General features: G+C 46.4%; 2 protein-coding genes across 2 annotated transcripts in view; both read right to left on the reverse strand.

Moving 5' to 3' along the window:
* Positions 1-23884, reverse strand: part of LOC147734664 (uncharacterized) — a 5992067-nt gene that overhangs the window by 3531493 nt on the left and 2436690 nt on the right. The gene's annotated exons all lie outside the window — the stretch shown is intronic.
* On the reverse strand, positions 21880-23302 carry LOC147734665 (uncharacterized). Its single transcript, XM_086953575.1, has 2 exons — positions 23257-23302; positions 21880-22493 (listed from the first exon to the last, which is right to left on the reverse strand). Exons 1-2 carry the CDS (start codon positions 23300-23302, stop codon positions 21880-21882), a joined length of 660 nt encoding a protein of 219 aa, XP_086809701.1.

The raw sequence follows: 23884 nt of genomic DNA on the forward strand, positions 1-23884 counted from the left end.
GCCATCCTGGTGCCCATCTGATCACTTGCTAGTGATTAAGAACTGAGTCCCCTCTGCTTTCAAGTCGTCTCCATCTTCGATCCAGGCTTGGATCACATCGAACTTCATCACTGGTCGCCTGCCAGCAACTTCTTCTTTCAGGCTCCATAGACTGTAACGAGGATTCCCGACGTCTTTTGAACCCTATGCAGCCACAGCCCCTGGGCTAGGTAACTTGAGTATTTCGGTGCTCCAACATAGGTTAACTATCCAAGTGTCCAGATCCTTTTTCGTTTTCAGCCTAGCTAGTCCGATTCGTCCGATAACACTAACTTTACGAAATCTAGCATCAATAGACTTTGTCCCGGATCCCGCGTGAGAGTGCACACTCTGCACCCGATCTCCCTAGGCCTCCTGCTCCTAACCTGAAGGTTCAGTAGTGTAGTCCTAGCGATCCGAAAGCCTCTGGATCTTGTTACTTACCTGCTAGTATTTCGCATTCCACTTTTGTAGTATATGGTTTTTCGTGCCCCTCGGGCATTTGTGTAAATTGTGCAACTTGAAGTATTTTCTTAAGAGTTTTGTTGTGTGCTTAGCTCCCTGACTCATAAAGAGATCAGGGTAGACTTGTTATAAATAAATATCCTTTTATTTTCATAACAACTTGTGTGGTGTCCTTTCACTTGGTGTTCAAGGGGTATACGTGATGGTATAACAGCTGGCTTAACACGCCCTCTAGAGTTTAGCCTAAAGACTGCTCTTGTCAATGCTACTAGGATAGCTGGTCTATAAGGTTGACTTACAACCAATCATCAATAAGGGTCGTTTGGAATGATACATAGTGATCACTAGAATAGTGAACACTGCATATCAGGCCAACTTCTCACAGCAGAAATGTTAGTCCTTGGGAGAGGTTTTTGGACGACCTCCACCATAGCAAGGCCTTGGACATTTGCTGTGTTATCCCAATGCAATCCTCAAAAGAGCCTGTGCTCTGAGTCCATTGCCTGATCAAAGCCTCCTGCAGAGGGCGCATTCTGAGCCGACAGTGTGGAATAAGCAGTATACATGAGGACATCATCCCCAGAGGGACTTGAAAGTACGGACCGGCAAAGTTTTTCTCGAGGCAACTGCAGTGGCCAGAGTGATAAGCTTGTGCTTCCTTTCCTGAGATGGAAATGCTTTCGAACATTCCGTATCCAATGTCGCCCCGAGAAAGGTAAGAACTCGGGAGGGCTGTAAGGTTGACTTCTCGTGATTGAGCGTCAGACCCAGTTGCTGGAAAAGATTGAGACAGGCGCTGGAGGACTTGACTGCGCCTTTCAAAGATGGTGCTTTTACCAGCCAGTCGTCCAGGTATGGGAAGACTTGGTGTCCTTGTTGACGTAGGAAGGCTGCCACTGGAGAGAGGCACTTGGTGAAAATTCTGGGTGCCGACTTGAGGCCGAATGGGAGGACACAGAATTGATAGTACTGACCTGCCACTGCGAATCTGAGAAATTTCCAGTGGCCTTTGTGAATAGGGATGTTGTAATATGCGTCTTGCAGGTCTAAAGACGTCATAAAGTCTCCTTCCTCTAGTGACCCCAAGATCTCTTGGATAGTCACCATACGGAACGATTGACTCTTCAAGAATGTGTTTAGTGCCCTGAGGTCTAGGATGGGCCTCCATTTCTTCCCTTTCTTTTGTATTAGAAAGAAGCGGGAATAGAATCCCTTTCCTCTGTGAGCTGCTGGTACTCGCTCTATTGCTCCTTTCTTTAACATTGAAGAGACCTCTTGAAGGAGTAATCGTAGATGCCTGTGTTGAAGCTTGCGAGGAGGATTTGTCGGGGGAATTGAATTGAATTCTAACGAATGTCCGGATTGGATCAATTGGAGCACCCACCGATCCGTTGTAATTGATCTCCAATTGTCAAGGAAGTGTGTTAGTTTTCTTCCAAGTTTGAAAAAATGAAATAGTGGACGGACTGGCTGTTGGAAAAGGTCATTGGCGTCCGCCAGCGGTTTTCCTCTGATTTTTCCCCCTGTAGTTAGACCTTCCATACGAGGTCTGACAACCTTGTTGCTGTTGTCGCTTGGTTATAGGAATATGAGTGTTTGCTCTGGTAAGAACCTCTGTACGAGGATTGAACTCTACCTCTACTCCCTCGAAAGGACTGGTTCTTAAACTGCAATGTGCCCAGTGCTCGTGCTGTGTCCGTACCTTTTTTGATCGTTTGCAGGGCCTCATCGATTTTTTTTCCCAAAATGGTGTTGGTCGTCGTAGGGCATTTCCAGTACATTAGTTTGGACCTCTTGGCGAAAGGATGTAGCCTTAAGCCACCCCTGCCTTCGTAAGACCGCAGCCCCTGCTAGCTGCCTGAAGCCGGTCATTGCCACATCTACGGCACAATCGATAATTTCTGATGCCGATGCTTGGCCTTCCTTAAGGAGCGATTGTACTTCCTCTTTCAAGTTATCTGGTAGTTCCGCCAGAATCGGGGCAATATCCTGCCACAATTGCCTATTGTAGCGGCCTAGTAGCGCAATGGAATTAGCCACTTTCACAGTCATGGCCGACGTGGTGGAAAAACGTTTGCCAATACTGTCAAGCTTCCTGCCCTCCTTGTCCGGTGGAGCTGACAATGGGGATGCTGGATTCCTCGAGTTCTTTTGTGCTGCCTGGGTAACAACAGAATCTGGCTTGGGATGCCTAGTAAGGCAGGCTGCTGCTGTTGTTGGTGCCTTATACTTTTTGTCCAGCCGTGGAACTACTGCGGAGACCGAGGCTGGTGTCTGCATCAGCTGTTTTCCCTGTTCCCATACTTGCTCAATGATAGGAATTGATCTTGTTGTTTTCCTAACAGGGTCTTTAAAATCATATAGAAAGCAGTCTGTTTTATGTGATTCCATTTTCATATGGATTCTCGTGGCCGCTCTCTCCACCAAATTGTGAAATCCGCCAATGTCCACTGGCGGGGAGTCCGAGGTAGTGGGTTCAGGTGTGCCCGGAGACGGAGCGATGTAGTCCTCATCATCCCTATGGTCGGACTGGTCGTCCCAAACCACTCCCTCTTCTGGTTCTTCGACTTCTGCGTCAGAAGACGGGACATTGTGCACTGGTTCTCTTTCCTGACGGATCACCAAAGGTGATGGTCTAAGAAGTGAGGATGTTGTCAGTCCAGATGTAACTGGATTTGCTTCCGTTGAAGGGGCAGTGGTTGGTTCAGGAAAGCGCTGCTTGTAGTCTTGGATCAAGAACTGTAAGTCTGAAACTATAGACACCGGAAGGCATACCATAGGTGTAACCTCGATCTGGACATGCGAATGTTCAGCCTCTTCTGTATAAACCATCTCATCTCCCTCTTCATCGGTGCTTTGGCACTTTACTATGCGATCCGGAGGACTGTTAGCCTGTCCGTACTGGTCTCCGTCTGATTCCTCGTCCTGTAATATATGTGACGGGGGTAGCTTTTGCACCCTACTTGGAGATGTTAAGTCAGGGGTTATAGGTTGTTTCGTGCTCTTTTTTGTAGGCGGCTGACTGGCAGCTGACAACTGAGAAATCAAGTCTGATAGTTTCCATGGCGTCGAGGATGGCGTCGTCGACGACTGAGTTTCAATCGTCGATGATGGTTTCGTCGACGGTACCTTCGTCGACGGTCCCGTCGTCGATGGCGCGCTCGTCGACGAGGTCTTTGTCGCCGTCGCTGGAGTTGTCGTCGGCGTTATACTCGTCGACTGTACCTTCGTCGACGGCCCAGTCGTAGATGGTGCGCTCGTCGACGATGTCTTCGTTGTCGAAGATGTCTTCACCGTCGTCGGTGTCTTCGACGACGGCACGCCAGACGACGAGGGTGTCTTCATCGACTGCGTCGACGGTTTTGGCTTCGTCGTCGCCGCTGATGACGTCGTCGACGGGATCTTCGTCGAGGGCTTTGTAATGAGAATAATCAACGACACAGGCTTACCCACCATCGACGATGGTGTAGTTGTTGTCGTCATTGAGAATGCTGACGACGCCATCGTCGTCGACACTGTCGTCGTCGATATAGAAACATAGACTGTAGACCCAGTCTTCTTCAGTGCTGAGGTAAGCGTCGACGAAATCGTCGATGATGACGGCGCAGGCTTCCTGAAGCCAGGAAGCTCCTTGTCAGACGTTGTAGATTTTACCTCAGAAGACATTTTGACAGTCTTTTTAGGAGGAACGTCTGTAGGGCTAGGGGAAGCAACCCTTGCCCTCTTCAAGGATAATTTAGATGAAACTGAAGCCATCTCACTGTCTTCTGAAGACTCCAGGTCATCTCTGGTTTTCAGCCTGATCAACCATAGGAGCAGCCGGCCTTCTCTATCTTTTAGTGTTTTTTGTAGAGAATGTTCTACAAATTCTACACTCTTTAGGAGAATGGTCTGGATAAAGACAGTATAAGCAGGTTTCATGCTTATCATCGACGTGGAGCGTCTTCTTACCACAAGAAGAGCAAGCTCTGAAGAGACCCTTCTTCTGTTGATCAGCCATGGCGTATTTATGAAGGAAATATTCAATTTCTGAGAAGAAAAGAGAGTAAAGTAGGAAACCTGAGGAGAACTCAGGTGGAGACTCCCTAGTACAACGTGCGCTAGAAAATCTGAGAGACTGAGGCTCCTGACAGGAAGGTTCTAGAGGGAGGTGGTTGCTGATTGGCTACCTTCTGGAGTTTGGTCCTTTTTACAAAAGGACATAGATAGGCTACTAAGGCAAGGCCCTTAGGCCTACTTTTCTCTATGTATGTCTATAGGACATTACTTTTCTATGTACCGGAGACTCCCGTCTCGACGACGGGGAATGATTCAGGCATGTGAATCTATGAAAGACACCCATAATACTGGATAAAAGTGTTTCAGATTTTATTTTTATTCAGAACATTTCATGATTCCACTTTTTTGTCACAAATGTTTGGCAAAATGGGGCAGAGATATGGTTCAAGGTACATTGCACACTCACACTGTGAGTTAGAAACATGTTGCTGTACTGATACTGTTTCCGTTGAACACAGAGATGCATCAGCACATTTTTGTTTTTAATGTTTGGTGATGGTTCACTGATACAGAGCATCCTGATTAGTATTTAGATCAAGTTAACGGTTTTGGTTTATTTGTATTATGTAGTTATGTTTGTATACACTTGTTTTTTTTTTCCTTTTCATTCTATTTTCTTCATTTAGTTTGTTTCATTCACTTTTTTCATATATTTTTTCTCATTCCCTTTGTGATGGATGTTTGTTAATCTTGTAGGTGTGCATTAAATCAACAGTACATAGTTGTTTGGGAGGGCACTTGGATTGATATGTGTTTTATTTAATTGTAGTTACTCCTGAAGAGGGGCAAAGGCTTCCCGAAATGCATTGGTTCACATACGTTTTCACTGCGCCATGAGGAATAGTTAATCCCCAAGTGCATGGAAGAAAAGCCTTTATAGGCACTTGATGAACTTGTGGCAAAAAAGTGGAAGCATGAAATTTTATCGACAAAAACTTATTTTGGATAAAAAATGGTAATAATATAGTTTGAAAAGGTGCAATCATGGGAAATAATCTGTTTGTTAACAGTGTTCATTGCTGTGCAGCTTGCGTTAGGAGGTTCCAGCACATTTACAATTTTGCATACGCGCACGGGCGGAGCCCGTTACAAGGTGGCACTCAACAATCGATGCCTTTGAGCATCAATACAGGCAGTTCGGTGTGCATTCTACAATTTCTAAAGATTTGACACATGCTTGTGTTTCATAACTCAACCCACTGCCTGAGGCCTAGGTAAATCACCCTTTTAGGAGGGTGCACTACCCTTCGGGTGAGGGTACAGTGGCATTAGCCCTTGAGCCCTACAGTGAATGGTAATTAAATGGTTTGAAAAGGAGAAATCATGGGAATTCATCTGCTTGTTAAAAGTCTTCATTGCTGTGCATCTTGGGTTAGGACCTGACGAGGTTCCAACACATTTACACAGGGATGTGTGCCATGTTGACTCTTCGCTTTTTTCAGCACCAAAACACGTAGCTGGAAATGACAGGGTCTAGGTGTTAAGGTTCAGGGGCTCTAAGGGTAGCCCCATAGGTGGTGGGGCCCTTAGAGGCCTTCCCCTGGTCCCAGTACCCTTGGTACCCAAGGTACCTTTTACAAGGGACTTATCTGTGGTCAGAGAGGTGCCCATTGTGGACGGTCTTGGGAAAAGAAGGTCCTTGGAACCTGTTTGGCAGGGACCTAGGGCACATCAAGTCAGGTTGCATCAGAAGTCCAGCAAAAAGTGGGGGGTAAGCCTGCAAAAAGGGGCACTTTTCTATAGAGAGTTTAGGAAATCTCATGCTGAAAAAGGCTTATCCCAGAAATATCCTCAGAATGTTTGGGATTAACTGTGAAACTGGCTCACAGAGGAAACCAGCCCCAGAAATCGAGCAATTGCCTGCCCCTGTGTGAAACAATCAAGGGCCGAATCCATTTTTTCTAAAGAGATGACAGCCATCAAAGGGCATGTCCATCAAAAGTGTGGACACCTATTGAAAATCATGTTGAGTGGAAACAGACACGAATCAGATGGCCACTGAGGCACTCATGAATCATGCCACTGAATACACACTGTCCAAGTTTGCAGAAAATATCTGCTTTACCACATCCTGCTCATTACAAACAGCATCAGCAAAGGGTTCCCAAAGATGTGCTGGGAGGTTTGGTACGACCATACACACCATCTCCTAAGGAATTTGGGAGTATCAGGCCAAGAGGCAGGTTGCATACAGTGCAAGACACCCTGATTTTAAAAATGTTTCCCCTAGGGCCTAGATTTTCTCTGACTACTGTTTCGGAGCAGCCTTGGGCAAGGACCCGGGGTTCTTCATAGCGCAGGAGGGCACCTGCCCTACAAGGCTCTCAGGGGAGAAGTGAGACAAATGACAGGTGGGTCTCGACAGTGGCATGCACCATGCTAGTTCACTAGAGGGGCAGGCAATGGTTTGCTCCACCTATCCAGAATGCCCTTCATCAGTGCTTAATTAAGAGGAAGCAAGGGCTCTGAAGAAGAGGAGGCCAGCTTGAGAACCTCCATAGGGATTGTGGCCTTAGTTTTCTGCATACAAAAAAGTAGCACAAGGACATCTGCTGCTTTTCTAGGACTGCTATAAGCCTACTGTTGCTGATGGTGAACCTGAAAGGCACTCACATTTAATCTCCGGTGAGGTATCAAGCCCACTGGAATTTTGAAGGGACAGGTGATCTCCAGCATCCATTTCAGTTTCAGGAAGAGGAAGTAAGTTGGCTGCCATACTACTGTCATCATCATCATCAGCGACAGGGTGGTGTGCTCTAAAAATATGCATAACATTACTAATGTTGGCTGCCATTTTCTTTAGACTGAATCAATGTCAAAAACGTTGACCATATAATTTTTATCAAGCCATGGGCCTGTATGAAGGCTCTTCCCTTTACTGGACTTCTTCTACCAGTCTCATTGCCTGTGTTCTTGAATGCTTGAGAATGGCTTGTTTTCAAGAAGCATTCTTATGTAAATGGCAGCACTGAAGAGGAGTCAGCACTAGGGCTGGAGATGGATCAGGCACTGGGGTGACGTATACCAGCTTTGGCTCTGATGAAAACTCAGGCAGTGCAGTTAAGGAGTGATGCAGTGCCCTGCCTCTAGTTTGGGATTAGTGTTTTAATTTGGAAGAATGCCTCTTTCAGCATTTCTTGGGCCATATGTATGACGCTGTTTTGCGATCGCAAAACACTGCGAATCACAAAAAAACAGTGTATGTGATCGCAAAACAGAGTATCCCTATGTATGAGCGCCATCTTGAGCGCAAAATTGCTAATCGCAAAAATAGCGATTAGCTATTTTGCGAGGCAATGATTCTGCGAATATATTTGCGAACTCGCAATCTGTGACACGCCAATTGCGAAATTTGCAATAAAGAAGTTCTCAAATTGCAAATTCGCAAAATGAAATGCATGATAAAAATCGCAATTTGCAATTTCTTGAAATTCGCAATTTTGGTAATCGCAATTACCACCAAGTCTGAGCAGGTGGTAACCAGGTGCCACCTATTTAAAGAGGCCCACAATGCCACTGGGGTTTTCCACAATGGCTGGGCTGTATGTGATAGCCAGGAGGCTGCGAATCAGAGCTGCTGCACAGAGAAGGAGACGCCAGGAAAGGATCTTCAGACCGCCCATTACCATGTAGCAGCGGACTTTAGAAGAGATCCATGTGAACTACAGGCTGGACGAGGACAGCATTCTGGACTTAATAGAGGAGCTCAAATCTATACTAGAACACCGCACACGCAGACAAATGCCATCCCCACCCATGTACAGGTCTTGTGCTCACTGCACTTACTGGCATCAGGGAGATTCCAGGGGGTGATAGCCACAGCACACAACTAGACCAGACTAAGCAGGAGTTCTACCAGATAGCACATTTCCCTCACGTAATTGGCTACATAGATGAGACCCATGTCGTTATTTCCCCCCTCACAGAATGTGCATGTGTTTTTTGTTTCCCTCATATATCTTTAAATATGCTTTAAAATTCAAGGATGGGAATTTTTTGCCTTTCACCTTTGAGGAGGCTTCTGGTCACTCCTTATGGACAGATGGAATGTCCTAAGACTCCGGAAGGGCTTCCATTCGGCTTTGCTGCGAAAGAGCCAACCCCAATCTTTGTTTTGAGAGGTGCTTGCGCCACTGATATCCCCATTCGTTGGGGTTTGTTTATAGCATATTTTGTAATCATAGGACCAAACAACACAAAATAGAACTACTCCCGTACCCAACCCACATCCAGAATTTATGTATATATATAAAAAATAAAAATAGAAAAAAAAATAAAAAACATTTACCTATATTACAAAATACTGTTTTACCATAACTTGACCAAGAACATTTCGAGCTATATCCCAGTGCTACTCTCCACCCAGTTATCCCATATTTCCCACGTAATGGTCTACTTTCGCTTTGTACCAGCTTGGTCCAATTTGGCTACCCTTTAGATTCATCTTCTGTCGAAGGACATGCTAATATCCATTTAATGCAAAATTCTGTTTGTGCCAGAAGTATCAAAGTACAAAACAATGCTCTATGCTTTTTAGGTAAAACCCCCCCAATTGAAACCCTAGGTAGGACCCCAATTATTATAGCCACCATTGTTAATTTTATATTAAAAACCATAATATTTTAAATGGTCTTACCTATTTTCTGCCAAAACAAGTATATGACCGGGCAACTCCAAAACATGTGCACCTCATTTGCTTTTCCTTCTCCACATTTCGGGCACTTCTTAATTTCTTGACCTCCCATTTTCGATAATTTCTGGGGTGTCCAATGAGCTTTATGTACTGTGAAGAAGTGATTTTTTTTTAGAGGTGAAGCATTCACATATGACCTTAAAAAAGACATAGATACTTGCCAGATTGTACCTAGATCTTCGTCCGGCAGATCCTTCTTCCAAGGCTCATAGCATGCGACCGTGTCTTCTCCATTCTGGACTAATAACCAGTACCACTCTGCTACTTCTTTAGGCTTTGTTTTATAGCTGCAGATTCTTTATGCTATTCCTGAATTACCTTGTAACTCTTTGCCCATAGATCTTGCCCATTTACTCAACTGGTAGAATTTAAACTTCGAAACAGAGTCCTCACACACCGCCGAAAAATGGGGCCAGGAAATTAGTTTTGCTTCAAAAATAAGCTGTCTCCAAGTTGTGATACTGCACCTGCGGAGGAGGTTTGCGAGAACGTCTTCCAGACATGAGGGTGTTCCAGGGGAATCTCAAATGGGAGCTGCCTCATTGTAGTATGGAATTTTTAAAAGACATCTGACGTGGTACCAAAGTTTAATTGCAGAGGCAAGCATCTTTAATTTGACCCTTTTGAAGTATTTTGGGTGTCTGAATTTTAGTTAAAAACACCCCGCTGGTTGAGAAAACTCTGTTGTAAGGGCCTTATAGAGTGGAGAGAAAAATTTGCTTTCCAGTAGTTGTCGAAATTTTTTTACGTGGAAAGCGCAAAAGTATAAAAACAGGTCAGGGGTTGATATATCACCATATGCTTTTTTCTTCCAGAGTTTTTTAAGGGAGATTCTTGGATTTTTGTTGCCCCAAATAAAACTTGAAAAGAGACCCTGCACCTTTTTAGACCATACTTTTGGAAAATCTAGGGGAATGGAGTTAAACAAGAAAGTGAACTTTGGCAAACTCGACATTTTCAACAGATTTGATTTTCCTAATAGAGAAAGTGAGAGCCCCCCCCCCCCCAACGATTGCAGCTGTGATCTAACTTTTTTTGTAACTTTTTCAAAATTGACCATTGCAATTTTTTCAATATTATAGACTATTTGAATTCCCAGATATCTGATTTCTTTTTTTGTGTACGTACTCCTATAATTGATATTCCATTTCATTAATTCCGTTTTTTGTTGGATGATACTAAACCCAGAAGCCTTGCCAAAATTCTATATACTTGACCATATCTCTGAAAGTGATCCTTCTAGGTCACTGGTGTAGATTATAAGATCATCTGCGTATAGCCCAATTTGTTTTATCCAGCCATTACAACTGAAAGGGGTGATGCTTTGGCACTCTCTCAAAATGCATGCTAGGGGCTCAATATAGATATTAAAAAGTAATGGGGACAGGGGGCACCCGTGCCTAGTACCCCTGCCTATTTGTATCAGCCTGGTTCATTTCCCATTAATAAGGATCTTAGCCGTAGGGTCCTTGTAAATGGCTTTAATTGCTAACAATAGATTTTCGCCTAAGTTGAGATTTTGGATTACTTTAAAAAAGGAAAACCCAGTTGACCCGATCAAACGCTTTGGCAGCATCGAATGTCATTGCTGCCAAAGGTAGTCTATAGGTCTGTGCCATGTCTATCGCTGTAATTAAGTCAAGCATCAGTTCGCTAAGTTGCCTCCCTTTCATGAACCCTTTTTGGTCTGGGTGTATTAGGCTACCCATTACTTTATTCAGGCGTTTAGTGATTATCTGGGAATTAATCTTATGATCACAATTTAAAAGTGAAATGGGTCTATAGGACTCACAAAGTCTGGGATTTTCTCCCAGTTTTAATATGATTGTTATTGTGGCCTCATCCCATGAGGCCAGGGGGCTCAAACCTTTAGTAAAGCAGGAATTAAAAAGCTGGAGGAGGAACGGAGCCAATTCGTCCCTTAAACTGATATAAACAACGCTGGGGATTGAATCTGGACCGGCTGCTTTCCCCCTTGTTAGAGAGTTAATCGATTGAATTACCTCTTCTATGGATATGGGGAGGTTCAGTTGTTCTTTTTCCTCTCTATGTAAAGAAGGAAGGACTATCCTAGACAAGAATTCCTCCATTTTAGATTCCTCTAGAGGGGTCTCATCGGTATATAGACTCTGAAAGAACTGGACGAAGGCCTCTTCTATTTCGGAATGCTCGGAGATGATGTTACCAGCACTTAGACATCAGAGGTCCCTAATCCAGTTTCTTGATTAGTCTACCTTGGTTTTCCATGCCAGAAGTTTACTGCAGCCCTCACAATACTCATGATGTGATAGTTTGCTAGCATCCCACATTTTTTATTCGAATTTCTAGGTAATCTGCGAGTTTTTGTTTCGCAATATTTATTTCTCTAAGAAGGATGGAGTTCCCCTGATCCTGTTCTAGTTGTTCCTGCATCTTCTAAATATCTGCTTCTAATATTTTTTAATCCTCTTATACCTCTTTGGCCTGGAGGAACGATAAAGAAGTTAAGGAGCCTCTTAAGAAGGATTTATATGAATCCCAGATTATTTGGGGTATGCTGAGTTTATATTGTTTTCATAAAATTCCCTTGTCTCCCCCTTCAATTTTTCTACTACTTCATCATCTTGCAATAATACTTGGTTGATTGCCCATCTCCGTGGGGGAAAGTTTACACACACTTCCTGTTCTAGTATGACTGCCAAATGATCAGAGAGATGTTCCCGGACATGTCTAATTGAATTGATATTTCTGCTTAAGGCAATGTTGGTTAGGAAAAAATCAATTCTGGAGCGGTGTCCGCACTTTTTATTATAAAAGATAAATTTGCCCCAAATATCATGTGTACCTTAGACTTCTCCCTCCATATGTCCACAAGCCCAATATCTGACATTAACTGTCTCAAGGCCGTTTTCATTTTTTGGGTGTTGGAGCCTGTTGAAACCCCCCTCCATTATGATCTGATCATTTACATTTACTAGTTGGTGAAGTAGAGTATATAGGGTGGCTGGGTGATCTATGTTTGGCCCATAATAACTTACAAAGCATGTCCACATGTCATTTATCTTAACTCTGGCGATTAGACCATCTTCCCCGAGGGTCAACCGAGCATTCCCCTAACATAGCCTGGCCGATTTTTTTATTAAAATAGCGACTCCTTGTACTCAATTGTGTTGTACAGACACAGTGTTCAATACACTTTTGCTGTTTTACAACCTCCTCCCACTCCTCTTTAAGTAAGTGAGACTCTTGAACCAAAATGGCATTACACTCTGACAATTTTAAATATTCTAGTATTCTTTTCCTTCTAGAGTGAACCCTTAACCCGTTGACGTTCCAAGACATGGTTCGTATTTTATTTATTTTTTCCTTATTCATGGGGACCAGCCCGAGGAGTACTGAAGACCCTACCATTTATATTTTGACATAGGCCTCCAATGCCTACATACACCCCTTGACCATGAAAGAATAAATGAGGACTTTTTTTCTCTCTCCCGTTTGCTCCCCAACCCTGTGCATAAGATTTTTGATTTTACCATTTATGCCCTCCCCTGGGGAACCCTCCCTTTCTTCTAATAGAGGTAAGATTGTGTACCTCTAGTTTTTTTTTTTACTCTCTCTCTGTGCCCGCACAAAACACATTAACACCTATGTCTGTTCACTTGGATGTGCTTTTTATTTTCTCAATAAGTGCATTAGCCTCTTCTGGATCCCTGAAGTTAAACATTTTATTGTTCCACATGACTTTGAGAGAGGCAGGAAAGTGTAGATTAGCTGTGGCCCACAAATTTCTAAGTTGCTGAATTGATTTCCCTAACTCCCACTGTTTGTCCTGAGTTATATGGGAAATATCCGACTTTATACGGAATGACCAATCTGCTCTCTTGTACATCCCTGCTTTTAACCCTGCTGCCAAGATTTTCTCTTTTAGAACGTAAGTTTTAAAGTTCACTAAAATCCTTCTTGGGGGGTTTTCCTGGTCTTTTAAAGAATGGGTACCGGTGGACTCTTTGTATGTCATCATCCAGAGTTTGCTTCTCGACATCGGGATGTAATTCTGCGAGTAGGTTGATTATAAAAGTTCTAATATCCCCACTCTCCATAACTTTGAGAATATTCAAAAGCCTGATGTTATTTCTCTGTGCGTTATTCTCCAAACTTTCAATTTTTTCCAGCAGAATTTTGTCGCTTTTCTTTATTATTTGAATATTTTCCTCTATTTGCTTTTTTAGTACCTCTACTGCTGATTCTACTACCCCTACCCTTTCCGATATCTCATTCATTTTGGCCTCTAGAGTCTCGCAGGCCATTTGTATTTTCATTTGGTTACTCTCCAAGATAGCAAACTTGTCTCTTACTTCTTTTAGGTGTGTCGTTAGCAGGTCCTCTGTGGCGGGGCTAAGTTCATTAGGACTTGTACAGCACGTTTGTATTGGGGGCCCCTTTGATTCCAGCTCGTTAGCTACAAATAGATTACCTCCTGGGAGATTTGGTTGTATCTACCATGGCTGTTAGTGAAGGTCGCTTTTTCGTTAGGTAAAGACTTCATATTATCCTTTTCTTTGGGTGGAGAGATTGTAAGAACACTACCGCTAGCACCAACATCTGTTAGGGTAGTCAAGGGATCAAATCTGTTCCTTAATCCTAAAGGCTCTATGGAATCCATTGATGTGTTGGATATAGGCAGAATATCTTGAACTTTAAAATATGATCTGAGTGAAGGAGCAATACTGAAACTACTTAACCTTGCCTTCAAATGTTTCTTCTGTTTTTTACCTGTAGGAGTCTTTCCCGGGGGGGAGGCAGGAAGGGGGCTTTTTTATTTTGAGATGTGGTCGAGTTTTGAGTAGGTATTAAAATCTTGGGTTCGGGATAATCTGGTCTCTTTCGATGTTGACACCAAGTTTTTATTGTACGTCTTGGGAGATGACTGGGAAATGCCTCAGATATCCCTACTTCTTAGGGTATATCTATTTGGTTTATTAAGCCCTACTCCTAGCTCTTCCTGTTTTCCCTCCTCGGCTTCACCACGCTCAACATTCAATTTTGTCCCCCAATCTCGCCCCTTCCTCCTTACTAGGGTCACCTGTGGAGTCCAAGCATGGAAAATTATTTTCTTTAGATCCGACAGATCGCTTCCCACGCCCTTAGTCTTTTGTCGTTCTATGCTTTGGGTTTGTTGTATTGTATTTTCTTTATTTATTTCCCGGGATGAATAATTGAATGCACCCTCTGTAGATATCTCTCCTGACCTGGAAGCCCAACGTAGAAAGGTATAGGCGGTCAGCCGGCTACCAACACTATCCCGGCGGCTGCACGTCTCCCACATGAGATCCTTTCTGCAGCTTCCAGCCAGCGCCCCGCCCGCAAAGCTGTTTCCCCCCTAACCGCCACCTCTATTTTAGTACTACGGTGTTGAGTCTAAAAAACCCAGCACCTCGCCAACCCAGCTGACATACAAAAGAAGCACGGGGCGTACAGAAGACTCTAAGAAGCTCCTAAGAGGGCCAGTTTCTGTAAATTAGGGGCTTCCTAACTCAAACCAGCTATGCTAAAGATGTGCGCTTTGCTGGATAATATGCCAGTCCTCAAGCTGACTCACCCATAGCTATCTGTAATCTCGGGGGAGCAGAGTGCCTAAAAGGATCCACAGAGACATGAAAAGCTCTGGGGAGTGGTCAACCATGCATGAGCCTAAGCCTAAGTCTGAGCCTAAGTCTGACAATACAGAAAAAATATAACTAGTTTATGGGGGTCTAGGAGTCTGACCGAGCGGTGCCCGTTTGAAAGTGGGAAGCGCAAGCACACTTGCCCGACCTACTTCACAACCCCGCTCTCCTCCGCCTGGGAGGAAAATCCCACATGGAGGAAAAACGAAGAGAGAAGAGAAAAAGAAAATGAGTAACAGGAGAAAAGGCCTACCCGACCCTCTCCTTTCCAGCGGTCCTTCAATGGCACTGACGCCGCCGCACCAGCACTGCAGCTAGGCAGAGTCTCTGCATCTCGACACCATCTAAGTATATGGTGTGAACCTTCCTGTCGCGACCAGTACGCCGGCGAGATTCCCCCTCGCTGCTTCCGCACGCCGAGCGCACCGCCCCCAGGTGTCAGGCGTCAGGCGTCCAAACCTCGGGCGCCGGGCGCCAGGCTCAGAACACCGAAGAAAACACAAACCGCAACCTAGGAACCGCAATCAGACCAGAAAGGGGACTCCCAGCCCCTCCAGGACCCCTCAGAGGCCTAAATTAATCAGCAGGCAAGTACAGCCATTCATTTTAGGTTTTCTTGCGTGCCTCAACAGAGAGAGAGCCTCCGACCGCAGCTATCCGACGGCCGCCATTTTCCCTGACCAATCCAAGAATTAGTATGTGTTCAGGAATCACAAGTCCTACCATTCCCTGAACATACAGGAAGTGTGCAATGCCAAACATATCATTACTGACATTGTTGCAAAATACCAAGGCAGCACCCACGACTCATTCATCTTTCGCCACAGCTGTATTCACCGACGACTCACAAATGGGGAGTTTGGTGAGGGCTACCTACTAGGTAAATGCATTGGTCACAAGGACACACCAGTAAAGCACAGCAGTGGCAGGAAAGTATGTATTCTGATTCTTCTCACCCTGTGGGTCACAGCGTATGCTGTCCGTGACTTCCTCCTGACACAGTACCTGAATCCAACCACCGCAGGGAAGCGGAGGTACAACATTGCCCACACAGCCACCCGCTGTTCCATTGAGAGGACATTCGAAATACTCAAGAGCCATTTCCGCTGACTACATAAGAGTGGAGGAGCACTGCAGTACAGCCCCGAGACCTGTTGCAAAATTGTGGTTATGTGTGCCATGCTACTCAACATTGCCACCAGGAAAGTCACCCCAGTGGAGTTCACATATTCTGACTCATCAGATGAAGAGGGGCTAGCTCCAAGATGCAGGCCACCCTGTGTTATTGGTGCGGCTGCCAGGTGACAGAGGTGAGATGAGATCACACAGAACTATTTCTAGGTGAGTAATGATGACACAGTGCTACAGATTGGTGCAAAACTGTGTTTTTATTTCCTTAAGTGCAGGAAAGTTACCTTCACACAGCCTGACGTGCACACTATGTTAGTCTAAATGTCTCGCACATGTTGAACACACAGTGCAATACTTCTTCACAAAAATGAGTCAGTGTGCAAAGGGTTAAATCACCCATTGCCATGTACCACTCAGGGCTCTTCACCGCATGCGTGCACGGCTCGTTGCCATTCGCTCAGGGTTCCCACCCCCCTCTCCTGAGGCAACGGTAGCTCTACCCTGTTGCGCACACTACGCCTGTCCTGTGGGATGGGTGGAGTGATGCTCCTGCTGCTCGATTGCCCATCTTCCTCCAGTGAACTGAGGGGTCCTGAGCCACTGGGTGCGGCTGCCCCCAGCTGGTCCACCGCACACATTACTTGCAATAGTCCCCTGGCTACATCCCTGCAACAGTGTGCTAACTCATGCTGCATGAAAAGAAGTATAATCCCCATGGTTCTCCGATTCGCTTAAAAGGGAAAAAAACAAAGTTAAAAACTTAGAGCGGCGGTGGGGCACTCAGTATGAACCCTGCATCAAGCGCTTGTACAAATCAGCCCTTACTAAATACCATGCGCTCTGTAATATGGCTAGGGCCGACTATGTCAACTCTACCATTTTGAATGCACAAATCGCCCCAAAGCACTTTTCAAAGCAGTGCAAGAACTTTCTGGAACCACATGCCAGCCAAAAGCCCCATGTCTGAATTCCACACTATGTAATGCTCTAGCGCAATTTTTTGTCAATAAAATTGATAATATTTATGCTGACTTTGATGATCTGATTCCTACTCTTGCTCCTCCTGCACATCCCGAACCGGTCAGCTCCCCTGAACATTTCCAGTAGTACAAATAGGCATTTAGCAATTTGGAACCCCCTCGATATCACTTCACTACGCAATATTATCAGTACTATCAAATCTGGGTCTCCTATGCATCCCATAACCCCGCAAATCCTACATGCTTTGGACACCAAAAGCCTCAATCTCATTGTAGAATTGCTCAATATGTCCCTTAGGGAAGCCGAGGTACCTAATTCATGGAAACATGCTATGATAGTCCCTTTGATAAAAAAGGCAAATGCTGACCCGGAAAATCCCTCCAAAGACCCATTTCCCTTCTCCCGTTTTTTTCTAAAATCTTAGAAAAACACATTAACAAGCAAATCACTATATACACGGAGTCAAGAAACCTCCTACATACCTCCCAATCTGGGTTTAGGGCAGGATTCTCTACAGAATCTACACTCTTAGGTGTTTCTGAGATCATTCGTAGACAGGTCGACAAAGGGGAAACCGTGGCACTCATTTTGTTAGACCTAAGTGCCGCATTTGATACGGTTTCCCACTCCATCCTTCTCAATACACTCCACTCCTGCAGCATCACCGGTCTTGCCCTCAAATGGCTCTCGAGCTTTCTTTCGGACAGAACTTTTCAAGTTCTCTCTCCCACATCTACCTCTGAAATTCATAAATCACAATATGGTGTCCCTCAAGGCTCTATCTTGAGTCCTTTACTCTTTAATCTGTACATCAGCCCGCTATCCACCATCGCGGAACAAGCTGGGCTTACAATTTACTCTTATGTTGATGACACCCAGCTTATCTACTCACTTTCCGCGAACTCTCACTCCACTTCATCCTCATTACGTTCTGGACTCAATGACATTGCCAAATGGATGTACGACAACAAACTCAAACTTAACGGGGGAAAGACCGAACTCCTTCTCTTTGGCAATAACACCACTCTGTGGGGCCCCCAACATTAGCCTCCTCAGATGGGTCCTCTACCCGCTCCCTCCAAATCTGCTCGCAATCTCAGCATTATTTTTGATGACCTTTTGACTATGAAGCAACAAGCTGTCAGAGTTGCTTCTACCTGTTTTGTCATCCTCAAATGGCTCAGGAAGATCATATGGATGCTTCCTCTGGACACACAAAAAACCGTAGTCCAAGCTCTAATAACATCTAGACTGGACTACGGTAACGTTCTGCACCTAGGTTCCAGTAAGGAAGTCATTCGCAAACTTCAGGTAGTTAAAAATGCCGCGGTCAGATTACTCTGCAAACTACCTAATAAATCCCCTACTTCAGCTTCTTTACGAAACCTCCACTGGCTCAGAATTGAAAATCGCACTAGGTTCAAAGCCATGCGCTACATGCACAGAATGAACTCTGGCACTGCTCCCCTCTATCTAAAAACCCTAGTTCACCACTACTGTCCCCCTCGTGTCCTTCGTTCTTCCAATCAGTACAAGTTCCAGGTACCCAGGATAAAAAGAGCTAGAATGGGCGGTCGCTCCTTCTTGTACCTGGCTCCAGCACTCTGGAATTCTCTCCCCTATCACCTTCGTACTGAACCTAGTTATCTCAAATTTCGCAAAGATCTAAAGAGTTGGTTGTTCAATCAATAGGCTTCCTATTTACTTGGCCCTGTGTTTCCATTTCTGCTTTGTCCTTCACTCGTCTTGCTCCTAGCGCCGGGAAACCTCCGGGTAGCTGTGCGCTCTATTAATTTAAATATAATAATGATAATAATGCTGACACAGCGACGTGCCAGCACTGATGTGGCAGAGGACAGCCAGTTTACAGCCCTAGTATAAATGTCCAGTCGAGTGTGGAGGCGATGTCTCTCCTTGCGCCTGGCTGCACGGTCTTCCCACATCTCAGTGCACAGTGCCTCCAGGGCACCCGTCAGGCCAATGAAGCCCGCCCTCATTTGGTGCTGCATTTATTTAATTGTCTTTGCCTGCAGGGGCTGTACCTCCAGCATGTTGCTCTCAAGCCCTCCAAAGACTGTGTCCTCGCCTGCATCAGCTGAGCTTGTGGATGGTCATGCCCTGCGCCTGGATGACATTCCTGGAGTGGGACGTGCAAAGGACTGTGCTGTGTGGTGTGAGGCACACTGGCCCTGGACTTGCTGCTCTTCCACACTTGTGTCCAGTGGATCTACCTCCAGTGGTGGCAGTGGTTGTACTGCGAGGTGCCGTCTTCGTTTAACTGGGATCACTGGACTGCCATCCTCCTCCTCCTCTTGCCCTGACTTTTCCGCGCTGTGGGATGCATCCTCCCCTCCTGCCATATGTTCCTGTGTTTCTGGTGGTATTGTGAATATGAATGCACACATTAATATGGTGTCCTGCCTCACATTGCTCATGCAATAAATGTAACAGTTTGGAGCTACTCGGGACCTATCTGGCTGTATTTTACCTTTCCTGATACACACATACTGATTGCATCTTGCTGGGTGTCACTGCTCCACAGTTTAGGGCATGTGACTACATCTCCCATAATGCATTGCTGTGTGTGCTTTTTTGCATGCACTGGAGTAGCATTGCTGTTTGGTGCCTGGGTCCTTCCTGGGTGTGTGGGTGATGTGGGCATGTATCTGGGGTGTGATGGCATGCTTCTTACCTTGTCTGGGGTTTCTGGGTTCGGAGCTGTCAAGATCAGCCATGCCACTCACACACTCCGGCAGCAGGGTGCCCTCAACCAGCTCCTCCAAAGGCGTGGAATCAGTGGCATTGGATGACCCACCACCGGTCTTTCTTGTCTCAGCCCGCCTTGCAGCCACCTTTTCTTGAGACCTCTGGTGCATGTCGTACAGGCGTTTCCTGATGTCTTCTTCGCTGCGGTGGGTGACACCAATGGCGTTGACCTTCTCCTGGATGTCTGCCCAGATTTCCTGTTTGCGTGCCTCAGGCATATGCAGGGATTGTTTTCCAAAGAGGAGATCATGGCTCACCACCATCTCCTGTATGAGCATCTCCTGCTCCCTTTCAGAAAACGTTTGTTTCATCTTCCTGGCATTCTCCACCTGCTGCTTGTCCTGTGTGTCCATGTCTCCTCTCTCAGTAGCAGTGCACTGGTGCCTCAGCTCCCCTCCCATCCTCACACTCTGCTCTCGGCAATCGGGTGCAACATGGGCAGTCAGACATCCTGGTTGTGATGTCATCAAGCTGCACCTAAATCTCGGAATAGCAGATTTGCGATTCCTTATTTGTGTTTTCGCAATTAAGGAATCGCAATTTAGGTATTCGCATTACATTTCTGCAAATTTTTGGGAATCGCTAATTATTAGCAAACTTTTATTTACAACTGGTATTGCGATTCTCAAATTGCGATTCTCAATTAATCGCATTTTGCAGTCCTGCCAAGTACTAACGCATTTTTGGGCAGTGGTCCGCATCACCGCAATAAAATGCCCGGTCACGCATTTGTAGCGCTTCCTTGATACTTCGCCGGTGTAGAAGAAGAGACGAGCAGGACCGAAATTGCCGCCTTGGCCAAATACTCCTGATGAGCACGCAGTGGCGGACCGCATGCTGCTCTGTCAGAGTATCTTGCAATAGTCTAGTGAGCTAGAATGGCTGGCAAGTCAGGAGTGTCGCACCGACCTGGTGGCCTATTACCGCGTTGGCTGCACCAATAACCAGTCATTATAGCACAGCTGCTGCTGGCCGACCAGGGTCATGGCATTCACATGACTTGGTCACGTATTTTCTAGTTTGCCGCCGCTGCCCGCCTAGCCGCAATAATTATTTTGGTGCCTCCTTCATAATTGGCGCCGGCGTTAATAGGACTGCTGACTCAGTCGCGCAATAACCACTCCACGCATCAGTTTGCGTAAAAGGCCATTTATTAGGACAGGCATGACAGCTTACAAAACATAACATTATCAACTTTAACAATCCCCCCAACATCCTGCCTTTCAACCGTCATCCACTCACGTGCTCCACCATCCATTCCCAAATCACACCACAACCTCTTTGCATCCCATTCACTTCCCCTTTCCACTTTCCGACTCCTCAGTCATTTCCATCCATCGCACTCCCGTCTACCACTCTCTCCCATCCTGCGCTTGTAACCCCCTCCCTGTAAGGGTGATTCTGCCCGTCATGGACTCCCCACCCCTCCCAGTTCACGGAACGTATCCCCCCTTTGCCATCCTGTCCTAAACTGGCATGTTGTCCAACATGGCAACCACAACAACACCGCACCAAAACCCCTTTTCTTGTAGGGTGGGCGGGTGGCAAAAACCTAACTCTTCCCTGAGGCACCGGGGACAGGAAAAGGAAGTTGTTCCTCTCCTGTTCCCCCATAAGTAGCCTCCTACTTAACCCCTCAAACCCCTGACCTAACTTCCGCCTGCCGTGTCCTCGCGCGAACACCCCGGGGGAAGACTAGTCTGCCGACCTGCATTCCCCCGGGGGCCGGATCGCGCAATAACCACTCCACGCATCAGTTTGCGTAAAAGGCCATTTATTAGGACAGGCATGACAGCTTACAAAACATAACATTATCAACTTTAACAATCCCCCCAACATCCTGCCTTTCAACCGTCATCCACTCACGTGCTCCACCATCCATTCCCAAATCACACCACAACCTCTTTGCATCCCATTCACTTCCCCTTTCCACTTTCCGACTCCTCGGTCATTTCCATCCATCGCACTCCCGTCTACAACTCTCTCCCATCCTGCGCCTGTAACCCCCTCCCTGTAAGGGTGATTCTGCCCGTCATGGACTCCCCACCCCTCCCAGTTCCCGCCACCCAGGGAACCCCCGGAGGGCGGTTACCTGCCCCACCAAGCGTGCACCTTTCGAACTCAGACTCGCCTACACCAAATTGACTCGTTCCACAGACAACTAATCAAGTCCCGCAGCTCCATGAGGTAAAATGCATTTCCCATGTGAGAAAGGTGCACGCCGTCGTCCCTGAAAAGAAGAGGTTGTTCCAGCTGGAGCCCGACATGAGCCAGCACTTTAATCCCCCGATCCGCGCAAAAGAGTCTCATAGCCCTATTCAGTTTCCTGCGGGCCCTTTCCACAGCCGCAGGCTTAAGTGCACCCCTCCAAATCCTCCTCGGTACAAACTCAGTCCATACAATGCAGGCGCCAGCCAGATTGTTCTTCATGACCTCCAAGTCCCTCTGCATCAAGTGCAATAGTGACACCCCCGATTGCTTCACTAAGTCATTTTCCCCCAGGTGGATGATGATCATATCCGGGCAGCCCAGCTGCGACACTTTCTTTGTCAGCCATGGTAACAGTTCACCCCATCTCATTCCGCTCTTACCCCACCATTGCACTTCATGATGGCTGCTCCTCAGGCCCAGGCTACGACCGTACACCTGCCCTTCAGCATACTTCGAAGCCCAATGCACAAAAGAGTGCCCCACGACCCAAGTGACCGTCTTGGCCCCTGGTCCACGAACACAACCTACGAAAAAAAAGATATTAGTACCAAGGCATAACAAGAAAATACGCCAAGCAGCACCGCCGCCCAAGCGTTGCGCCCCCGCCCTCACTTGCGCACATAGCGCTCACAGCACCGCGACCTCCAGCGACCAATCCGTCTGATCTCCTCCCATGACCAACCCAAACCCGCCGGCCGTAGCCGCCCCAATCCGGAAGGAATGCGTGCCAAACCGAGCCGGGTCCCTACCCAGCCTCCTCAAAGCCAACCGTAGCACTGCCAACAACTGACCCGACTTCAAACGTTTCCGGGACTCATGCACAAAGATCTCCCCTTCTGTCCGCTGCACCTTCTGCCCAAAACTCAGCCACTCTCGCACCGGACACACACCTGCGCACCCACTCGCCGACAACCACACCCATTTACCCCGACCCACCTGGTCAGTCTTGGACTGCCCCAACCAAATGCCCAAACGGAGCCCGTCCACTCGCACATCCGCAAACAGCCTACCCGGCGCCCCCCGCACCCCCAGCAGCTCCGACACCCGAAACGCCCCAAAAAACATCCAGATCATGCATAAGCGAAAAAGCGCCACCTCCCCCCGTCATAGCAACAAAAAACCAATTCCTGCAAAACCACCTTCAACAAGTCAAACGTGACCGCCTCTCTGGGCAACTCCCCGCCCCCAACTCAGCCCGCACCCTCCCCCAACCCTTCAACATTCGGCTCAGCAGATCCGAACTAGCCGGATCAAAACCCAAATACACCATGCAGTAGAAAGACACACCTGCCAACTTGCCAGCAATCGTTGTCTGCGACAGCCCCTTATCCATGCTGTAGGAGAGTAGGGTCTGCAATCCTATGATCACCCAGATTTTTTGCTTTTGTTTCACTGGTTTACGACTTTCTCTGGCTGTGGGCCTGCCAATCAGACCCACAGCCTGGCTGTTCTCTCTCTAAATTACAACATGTACCCTAGGTGCATTTACCAATTGGTACTGGGCCACCTTGTCAGACCCTGTAACTCAGGGCATAGGTGTACCCAGGGCCTACCAGGGGCTGAAGCATGTATTATGCCACCCCTGGCTGGCCTCCTAAATTTGACACAACTGGCTGCATGACAGCTGGGGCAAAGTCGTGTAATCACCCTTTGCTATAGATATAGTATACCTATATCTAACCCTAGAAATGGACACACAGATTCCTATCAGTCACTCCTATGGCAGGCCTTGACAATCCTGAAGGCAGAGTGCTTGGAATCGTGTGAAATGGTGCTCTGGCATGAGCTGAGCCCATTTGCAGCTTGCGGAACCAAGTCCTAATAGCTGTTCCATGATAACGCATACCATATACTCTTAAGTGCATTATAATCCTCGCGGTTAAATGCTATCTCTGGTATTGCTTTATCAAAACAT

This window comes from Lissotriton vulgaris, chromosome 1_2 (genome assembly GCF_964263255.1).
Source record: "Lissotriton vulgaris chromosome 1_2, aLisVul1.2, whole genome shotgun sequence".
Classification (NCBI taxonomy): domain Eukaryota; kingdom Metazoa; phylum Chordata; class Amphibia; order Caudata; family Salamandridae; genus Lissotriton; species Lissotriton vulgaris.